This window comes from Schistocerca nitens, chromosome 7 (assembly GCF_023898315.1).
Source record: "Schistocerca nitens isolate TAMUIC-IGC-003100 chromosome 7, iqSchNite1.1, whole genome shotgun sequence".
NCBI classification, from domain to species: Eukaryota; Metazoa; Arthropoda; class Insecta; order Orthoptera; family Acrididae; genus Schistocerca; species Schistocerca nitens.
Window position 1 is genome coordinate 332,600,506 of NC_064620.1, and position 10,873 is coordinate 332,611,378.

Here is a 10,873-nt window from a genome sequence, read left to right on the forward strand (position 1 = left end):
GATGGAAAATCATTCTAGCGACGGTACGGACCTCAAGTGGGAGAATCCACCGATATAAGCGACTTTAACACCGGACAGATTGTTATGGCTCGACACTTGGAATTGGGCATCTCTGAAACGACGAAGCTGGTTGGCTCCTCACGTGCTACTGTCGTGAGCATATGTGGAAACTGGTTTAAGGACAGTGAAACCATGGGCAGGTGACAAGATACTGGAGGTCCAGGCCTCATCATAGAACGCAGAGGTTGCCTCCTAGGTATAGCAGAATAGGCAGCGATCAGTGGCAGGTATGACAACAGAGTTTAGTACTGGTGCAGGCACGGTTGTTCCGAAACACAGAGATCGGCGCCGATTTTGAACGTGGGGTCTGCAGTAGACGACCCCCATTTTCTTATGGTGACCCAGTGATATAGCAAAGATGATTGCAATGCACATGGGACCCTCGAAATTGGACCATGGATCAATGGAAACGTGTCACCTGGTCGAATGAATAACGTTTCTTGTTACACCAGATAGATGGTTGGGCCCAGGTAAGCTGTGGTAGGCTGTCGTCCTCACGAACAGCTACTTGAAACATCGGTAGGGAAGTATTATGCGGAGGGGGATATTCATCTGGGCTTCCATGGTACCTGTGTTAGTAATCTAAGACACCAGGATATCTTTGGACAACTTGAACATTATTGGGGACCACCTGTATCCGATAATGCTTGATGCCTTCCCTAAAAGCGTTGACATTTTCCAGCAGGATAACTGTCCGTGTCACAAGTCCAGAATCGTGTTACAGTGGTTTGAGGAGCGTGATAGTGAACTCACTTGATGTGCTGGCCACCAGATTCGCCTGATCTGAACACGCTAGACTACGTCTGGGTCGCTATAGTGTTCTAGCTCCGTTCCCACAAATCATTAACCCATAGTTTACTGAAACTGCGTGGCCTGTGCTTACAAATGTGATGCCGCATGCCAAGGACCTGTCGAACAAATACTACGCAAAATAGCTACTGTCCTGTGCTCCAAGGACGGAAAAACACAGTATTGAGTAAATGGCTATAATGTTTTGGCTTATCAGTGTATTTCAGCATCAAATCAACTAGTTGTATGTACATCATATGAGAGGCATGTTAGGTGTGAGTACTCACGTTCACTTTATCGCTCATGCCCTTGAGCCGCTGTATGAACTCCGTGGTGGATCGGGCTTTCTCAGACAGCTGCTGCAGGTTCTGCGACAGCTCCGTCTGCAAGACAAAAAGACAAATATGTTAACACGGTGCTGACGATGCATTCGTCGCCGCAACTAAAATGGTACTTACATCTCCCCAAACAAAGAAAAATTTAAGTTAATTAACAATTACATGCAAGTGTCAAAATAGCACCTCCGCCTTCATCAACTAAAAACTCATCAAGACACACACACACACACACATCGTAAATAATTTCTTGACTTTTCCCTCCCACAGCCAACCTCCAGTCCTTTTCTAACGGCCGTTTAACAGAATCATGATGTGAATACAGTATTGTGGAGATATGATATACGAGCTACCGTGGATTTATATTCCCCACACAATGTATTATGAATCTAAAAATTAATTTATTTCTTTAATTTATTTAGTTTATCCTTAGCGCTGCTGACAGTTCGTCACTGAACAACAACATACTGTATAGTGACACGTGAGTTACATCATTTCGGTAACAAACCGTTCACACGAATAATTTATAAATTTTTAGAAATAACCAGCCAGAAAACTGAAGATAGGAAAAATGGATTTACTTCTCTGCAAGTACAATTCATGGGGAAAGGTTAACTTATTAATAACTGAAAGGGTCGGTGAAAATGGTAATAAATTCCAAGATGAGACTAATTAATCCTTGCTAAATTGAGGGTTACCGTAGCACTTACTTCCGCCGATCCCTTCAATTGTCAGGATACTCGAGAAGTTGTTAGCAGCAAGACGAAAAGACTTTAAACTATAAAAACAAATAACTGGACTGCAATTTATCACGCATGTTATTCCTTGTATATGATACTTTTTCGTATAATAAATCAGTTTAAATAGTAATGAAGTTTGCAGAAAATAAAGGCAAAAAAAGCTATAAACGACGGGAAATTTGAATGACGAAATTTTGGTGTTATAAATAATGTTTATCTCTCACGTTTCACCTCCATATTAAGCTATAAGTAATTTTTAAAACATTTTCTAACACAAAAATTTGTAATCGGAAAATCAGTTACATACTTTGGGAGTGTGGGGGAACATACTGTAAATGCAATCTTTGAGTGTTTGGTGGTACTGCATTTTAAAAAGTAAAACAGACTGAGAAATACACAAATACAAAAGGAGCAAACAGTTTTTCCAGGAAATGCAGTACCACCACACTCTCAAAGATTGCATTTACAGCATGTTCCCTCACGCTTCTCCATTTTCCTGCATTTATTCATTTCTGTTTATCTTAGTGATATTGCTTAAGTTTCTTATATATATTATGTAGTTACATTGATAATTATTTCTTCGCAAAAACAGACATAATGCCTGCAGGGATGCCGCAATCCCCTTTTCTGCAATGTCACTTATAATCTGTGTTGATTGCAAAATATTTATGCACATGACCGGTTTCGGTTCCTCTAGAACCATCTTCAGATCTGCAATTTCGGTTACAGGAGTAACCAGTCCACACTCAACAACCTTCACATGTGACGCAGCATGAAGATGCTTCTAGAGGAACCGAAACCGGTCATGTGAATAAATATTTTGCAATCAAGACGGACTATAAGTAACATTGAATTATTTCTTCTATTAATTGGTTTGTGTAACACTCTCCATGTTTTCTACCTCCTGCAGTAGGCTTGTCAAGTATTAATTTTATTTTATTTTATTAGTTTTGTTTATTAATAGAAACTGTTATGTAGGCATCCTGTTCTTTCTTAATGTTAAAGTATTTTCCTGACTACTCCGTTTTTATTTTTATTTATTTACTGTTTAATTTTTTTTTACTTTTTACATTGCATTACCACCACACTATCAAAAATGTTACTTACTGTGTGTTCCTGCTTCAGTGTGAGGGTGTGGCTCTCTTTCAATGTTGTTTACAAACGTTGTAACTTCTTTGGTGACAATACTGAGTAAATGTCTGATGATGGCCTTGTAAGCCGAAAACCGGTTAACACAATAAAAGTAATAATGTAGAACAAAACCAAACTAGTGCTTTTCATTTATTATAATGTTGTTCTACCAAGAAAGACGGAAGATTCAGTTAACATATATCACTAACATCGATCTGGAGTACGATTCTGGAACATATAATGTGTTCGAATATTACGAAGAAAACGATCTATTGACACATTCTCAGCTCGGGTTCACAAACAATCGTTCTTGTGAAACACAAGTAGCTAATTATTTCTAGATTCAAGATAGATTTTGAGACCGTTCCTCACAAATGGTCTCCAATCAAATTGAGTGCCTACGAAACATCGTCTCAGTTTAGCGAGTGGAATCGTCATTTGCTGTTAGAAAGGTAGCAGTACGTATTAATGACGAAAATGCATCGCGAAAAACAGAAGTAAAATCTGGCGTTACCCAAGAAGGTCTTACTGGATCTCTGCTGTTCCTGATATGTATAAGCGATCTAGGGGACAACCTGAGCAGCCCTCTTCAGTTGTTTGCCATCTACCGTCTCGTGAAGTCCTCTGATGATCAAAACTAATAGCAAGATGATTTAGACAAGATATCTGTATTGTGCGAAAGGTTGCAGTTGGCTTTAAATAATGAAAAGCTTGAACTCATCCATATGAGTACTAAATGGAACAGGCTAAATTTCGGTACACGGTAAGTCACACAAATCTACGCGATGTCAGTTCAGCTAAATACTCTGCGATTAGAATCACAAATAAATTAAAAGGCTCACAAAGATACTGTTGTGTGGAAAGTGAACCGAAGACTTCGATTTATTGGCAGAACACTTAGAAAAAGCAACAGATCTACTAAAGAGACTGCCCACACTACGTTGTCCGTCCTCTTCTGGAGTACTGCTGTCTGGTTTGGGATCTGAATCAGATAGGACTGACAGCGCGCCTCTAAAAACTCCAGAGAAGTGCATCTCGTGTTATCGCCAAATAGGGAAGAGAGTGCCCACGGAGTGGCAACTGACCCTTAACACAGACAAAGATTCCTTTATTGTACGATTTTATGATAGCGGAACAAACACTGCTAGCAGTTACTTCTGTAAAATATCTGGGAGTATGCGTAAGGAACGATTTGAAGTGGAATGATCATACAAAATTAAATGTTGGTAAGCTGGGTGCCAGGTTGAGATTCATTGGGAGAGTGCTTAGAAAATGTAGTCCATCAACAAAGGAGGTGGCTTACAAAACACTCGTTCGATCTATAGTTGAGTATTGCTCATCAGTGTGGGATCCGTACCAGCTCGGGTCCACAGAGGAGATAGAGCAGATCCAAAGAAGAGCGGCGCGTTTCGTCACAGGGTTATTTGGTAAGCGTGATAGCGTTACGGAGATGTTTAGCAAACTCAAGTGGCAGACTCTGCAAGAGAGGCGCTCTGCATCGTGGTGTACCTTGCTGTCCAGGTTTAGAGAGGGTGCGTTTCTGGATGAGGTATCGAATATATTGCTTCCCCCTACTTACACCTCCCGAGGAGATCACGAATGTAAAATTAGAGAGTATCGAGCGCGCACGGAGGTTTTCCGGCTGTCGTTCTTCCCGCGAACCATACGCGACTGAAACAGGAAGGGCAGATCATGACAGTGGTAGGTAAGGTGCCCTCCGCCACCTACCGTTGGGTGGCTTGCGGTGTGTAAATGTAGATGTAGATGTAGATATGATACGCGAATTGGTGTGGGAATTATTAAAGCAAAGGCATTTTTCTTTGCCACGAGATGCTTTCACGAAATTTCAATCGTCAACTTTCTCTACACAATAAGAAAATATTTCGTTGCCGCCCACCTACATGGGAAGAAATGAACATCACAATAGAATAAGAGAAATCAGATTTAAGTCTTTGTTTTTCCGCGTGCTGTTCGAGAGTTGAATAGTAGAGAAATGGTTTGAAGGTTATTCGATGAACCCACTGCCAGGCACATAATTGTAAACTGTAGATTAATAATGCAGATGCAGATGTAGGTATAAATTGCGTGAGGGAAAATTTTTATTTATGGTGACTCTCTGGAACTTTCTTATCTCTTTGTCAGTCCGTGGAAAATGTTTGATTTAGTTGTAACCGGTCATATAAAAACGTTAATCGTCGTCGTCGTCGCAACCATTCTCGTACCATCTTTTTACTCTGTCATGTTGGTAAAAAAGAAAACCTGCACTAATGTCGTTTTTTAATTAATTTCTCAAGCAGTGAAAAAGAAACGAGAGTACACCCACATACAATTAAATAAATGAACCCCTTTGTCGACAAGATGATTTTTATTTGGTGTAGGAAACACGGTCGCTCTAAAAACCGAATTAATATTTGGTAAATAAGTAAATTTATAAACGTAACAGCGGACCACCTACGGCGTCGATGAAGCGTTAAACTCTTACCTCCCCCCCCGCCTGCAGAGAGTGCAACACGAGAACGACGCACACGCATCTGACGCGCCTAATACAGGTGCGCACGCACCGCCGGGCAGTAAACACGCGACGCCGGAATAACGAGGAACTTATCAGATGCGGACGTTAAGAAACCCGAGAGCTGAGCGGGAGAGAGCCGGCAGGTAGCGGAGCCGGAGCCGCGACATTTGCGTGGCGGTTCCCGCGGGAGCTCCTTAAGAAGGCCACCACTGCGGCCCGGCTTGTTTTCTGCGACGTCGCCTCTCGTTAAGGCCCCCCGCTGATCCCCCGGAGTGCCGCTAAGCGGGCTTTGCGTCCCCGGGGCGGACCGCGCGGCAAAATCCCGCTCTAAGCGCGAATTCGCGTGCCGCCGCACCATTCATCTCCCTCTCTACTGCCGGCCCGCAAACAAAAACTCCCCGCTGGCTAGCTGGCTGGCGCTCTCGGGCTGTTGCTAATACCTCAGCGACCTGCTGACGCCTCCCTGAAAGCATCTTCGCTCGCATTAGGAACACCTCTGCTGTCTGCTGGTGCCGCATCTTCCTCTTCTTCTTCTCCTTCTTCTTCTTCCGTTCTCTTCCCGCGGTATACTACCCGCACTGGCTCCACCCAGGCTCTCGTCCGAGAGGGACTCCACAGCAAAACATTTTAGTACAGACGATTACATTTTAACACCAGCTAAGCACCCGGCGTTGCCCGGTTATATATTTATTCTAATCTTCTATTAGCCCACCTCCTCCTTCCCCTCTCTCTGTCCATCTCCTCCGAAACCCGTCTATATACAGGCTGATTGAAACGTCGGTATAAATTTGGAAACTTAATAAACCACGGAATAATGAAGATAGAGAGGTAAAAATTGACACACATGCTTGGAATGACATGGGGTTTTATTAGAGCTAAAAAAAAAATTCACAAAATGTCCGACTGATGGCGCTGGATAGCAAAACGTCAGTAACTGCTACCGTGACGGGTGAGAGGTACGTCGATATGTTACATATGTTACAGAATCGCATCATCCCCAGCCTGGCTGATAAACACCTGCTGGTACGTACGATCTTTATGCAGGATGGCGCTCCACCCCATATTGCTAGACGCGTGAAAGATCTCTTGCGCGCGTCGTTTGGTGATGATCGTGTGCTCAGCCGCCACTTTCGTCATGCTTGGCCTCCCAGGTCCCCAGACCTCAGTCCGTGCAATTATTGGCTTTGGGGTTACCTGAAGTCGCAAGTGTATCGTGATCGACCGACATCTCTAGGGATGCTGAAAGACAACATCCGACGCCAATGCCCCACCATAACTCCGGACATGCTTCACAGTGCTGTTCACAACATTATTCCTCGACTACAGCTATTGTTGAGGAATGATGGTGGACATATTGAGCATTTCCTGTAAAGGACATCATCTTTGCTTTGTCTTACTTTGTTATGCTAATTATTGCTACTCTGATCAGATGAAGCGCCATCTGTCGGACATTATTGATCTTTTGTATTTTTTTGGTTATAATAGAACCCCATGTTATTCCAAGCATGTGTGTCAATTTGTACCCCTCTATCTACATTATTCCGTGATTTATTCAGTTTTCAAATTTATACTGATTTTTTGATCACCCGGTACATCTCCTACACTCCCTCCCTCTATCCACCACCTCGACCCCCCCCCCCCTTACACCCTCCATTGTCACACCATTAGGGATGGCGGTTATCGCTGAAACATCCGGTTTTCTATTATATCGTCTTTTATTTTTTCACGCCAGTTTGACCCAGTTATTAAAACCGCTCAATGTGGTCGGTTTCTAAAATAACCTATTTTCGGTTCTTCATTCCTATTATTCCCCGTATTTAACGTAGAAATCTGAGAAAGACTGAAAAATTGTGGCTATCTCAGGTTCACGAGACACTTAATGAAAATATTACATTACGTAGGAAAATAAAACATAACTTAGTCCGTCCACTGTTCGCTGGCCGGCCGGTGTGACCGAGCGGTTCTAGGCGCTTCAGTCTGGAACCGCGCGACCTCTACGGCCGCAGGTTCGGATCTTGCCTCGGGCATGGATGTGTGTGATGTCCTTAGGTTAGTTAGGTTTAAGTAGTTCTAAGTTCTAGGAGATTGATGACCTTAGATGTTAAATCCCATAGTACTCAGCGCCATTTGAACCACTGTTCGCTGCTTTTCTCGATAAGCGATAAATGGCTGAATACTACGAAGAAGCGCTAGTAAGCTCCTACTGATACTAATTTTTGTAACTCTCCTCCAAAATCATGTATTAATGGAGGATCGTACCACTACTTGGGCGATACGAATAATCACTGCTAAACGGTGAAAACTGAGTTCAAAGAACTCTGTTTTTCGTGTTAATTTGGTAATTTGTCCTTTTTTAAGGGCAGCTAGCAGATAAAGACATGTATTTGGACAGTGGCAGCAAGTCAGCTACTTTCTATTTTATACTATGAATGAATTGTCAAATTTTTAATTTATGACTCTTACCATAGTTTCCTTCCTCTTTTGTTATTTCATGGAAATGGTAGACAAATTCTTAATCCTTTAAAGCAAATCAAGCATTGAACTTCTTTGGTATGTCACTTCCTAAAACTATTTCTAGACTAGGATTGGTGCCATTCTTTAATACACAACGGATGAACGGCGACTACAGAAAATTACCGTACAGGTTATCGAAAAACGAAAAATTTTATCACTGCCGCTATGGCTAATTAATGTTTCGTTTCTTTTACTCGCTTACTAACAAATAAAAATGAAATACCTGTTATAATCGAGACCAAACAAATACCGAAAAGCACCGGTTATTCAGAACTAAAATAACGGTGTCGGTTTTACCCGGTCGGCTTTTCCCGTCCCTCCTAGCCCTCTTCTTTGCCTCTCTCTCCCTCCCCGCTCTCTCTGACCATCTGCTCCTCGCCCTCAGTCCACCTCCTTCTCCTCCTCTTCCTCTTCCTCTGGTCACCACCTCCTGCCGCTTTCTCTCTCCACAGTAACACGCTCACCCAAAGAGGAGACCGGTGGTTCATACCACCAAAGTATTTCTTTCCAGATCGTTACTAACATGTGAATCAAATTTGGCTGAAAGCATTCCAGGGGTTCAAAATCAGCTTTCTTCCGGTGGCTTTTCGCGCGTACGCACATGTCTAACATATTGCACATATATTTAACATATCTCTCACGTATTTGTATACGTATTTCACCTGTATCTCCAGCGAACTTTATCCTGAAGTTTCATTTTCATGCAGCTCAACGTTTATGACGTCGATTTCTTGATGATACAATGATATAAGTCTGCAGATATAGGCAATGGTAAATGTTTCAACCATCTGCGAAATATGCTGTGCACAGAGTTAATAGTAAAGAAGTAAAAAATTAAAGCGTCATGCATGATGCGGTAGCTTTCACGCATTTCAGTGTTTATGACGTCCTATCTTCTGGAATATACGTCGTACAACTATATTTGTTTCTAGGTACTATAAGCGGAATATTTGCATACTATCTGCGAAATATGCTTGGAATAGAGCGTGTAGCAAAGAAGTAATAAATTAAAACATCATGGAATGTGCGATAGTTTTTCAAACATCTTAGTATTTGATGTCATGTCTCCTGAATTGTGAGTCCTACAATGATATGTTTTTGTAGATACATTGAGCACCTTAAGTGTATATTGTCTGCCAAATTTGTTGCGAATAGTCAGTAGCAACGAAGTAATAAATTTAAACGTCTTGCATGATGCGGCAGTTTTTCGTGCATCTTAGTGTTTATGATAATTTGTCATGAGTAAAATTAGCATTAAAGAATTAATAGCTTAAAACGTCATCTGCATGCACATCAGAAATGTAGTAAGTGATAATTTTTTTTTTCCTTTCATCATTTTGTGGGGGTCGTCATCGAGAAAAAGCTTGGTAATGGTTTGAAATTACGTGCAAAGTTTGTTGCAAGTCACTAAGCGCTTTCATTCTCAAATATTGGATGACTAACTTATGGCTATTCGAGAGTCATGGGCTACACTGCTTCTTCGCCGCCACCCCGATGATAGGTACGTGGTTCTTATCCCTATAGCGATGCTTTCCAGACAGTAAGTGATACGTGTACCGGTTTGGTTGGAATCGGCCCTCTAGTTTACGAGGAGATTTGGAACTCTCACATACATACATAAATGTATACACTTACATACATACATTCATTTTTACAATATGTATCGATGTATGGATACAATAAATTCCAGTGCAGTGAACAGGAAAGTAATAAATGACAAAATCAACGTACAGGAGATGGACAAAAATATAGGAGCATAGCGAAAAATGCATACAGATCCAAGGCAAACCCACCGGTTACGTTGTTGTATTTGTTCAGGAACGGCATCTTTGCAATGTCCTCAACAGCCTGCAAGTGGTCAGAGCTAAGTGAGTTCGTACGTGGGCGAAGTGTTGATGCTCGTATGATGTGACCAATATAGTCGAAGTGTTTGATGTTCAAGAGACACCGTACCTAAGAATTATGTCCCATACGGCAAAATCGGAAAAAATCATTCGCTGAGTCGTAAAGTAGACGAAAGTGTGTGCTGAGCGATCGTGACGGACAGTCACTGAAGAGGACTGGGACGACAGCTGCAATAGTCATTACAGAACTGAATGTCGCACTCATGAACCCTATCAACACCCAAGGAACACGAAGAGAGTTCCAAATGCAGGTAACTGCACGGCGACCAGAAATTCCAAAACCACTCTACAGCGATGAAAGTGGCAGTAACAGGAAAACGTAGTGCTGAAGCTGTAGAGGAATGGCGGCTCCGGATCTACGATATTACCGAACCAGAGCAAAAACTTGATACTGGCGCCTCCTCCATCCCCATCCCGCCCCCTCGAGCGTTTAAGACAGGCTGTCAAAAAGTATAAAAGTTCTATTTTTCAAAAATATATTCATTTTGTACCGCACACCTTTCTGAAGACTGTGGTATAAAACATACATGTTCGAGGATATCTAAGACATGATATTTGGTCTTAAGTGTGCCAAAGTGCAGTGCCACGCCTCTTCACACAGCATTCTTCTGTCGCGCCTCACTGTATTTCGCTCTGTGGAATTCAAGCGTGTATATTTTGTAGTGGAAGCCATCAAATCTATACAGGACAGTTGTAATTAAAATGTCGTGTGGTGCCTCTCCTGCTCCCAGTCAACCGGTTGACATCCTAGCCGGCCAGTGTTGCCGAGCGGTTCTAGGAGCTTCAGTTTGGAACCGCGTGACCGCTACGGTCGCAGATTCGAATCCTGCCTCGGGCATGAATGTGTGTGATGTCCTTAGGTTGGTTAGGTTTGAGTAGTTCTAAGTT

At 42.3% G+C, this 10,873-nt stretch overlaps 1 protein-coding gene across 1 annotated transcript in view; it reads right to left on the reverse strand.

Annotated features, from left to right (window-relative positions):
- LOC126195606 (E3 ubiquitin-protein ligase TRIM9) overlaps positions 1-10,398 on the reverse strand; it is a 182,329-nt gene extending 171,931 nt beyond the window's left edge. Inside the window, exons 1-2 of the mRNA XM_049934230.1 lie at positions 10,354-10,398; positions 1,137-1,232 (exon numbers count right to left, since the gene is read on the reverse strand). Coding sequence (XP_049790187.1) covers positions 1,137-1,232; positions 10,354-10,398 — 141 coding nt within the window. The remainder of the gene's footprint in view (positions 1-1,136; positions 1,233-10,353) is intronic.
- Positions 10,399-10,873: the final 475 nt, after the last annotated feature.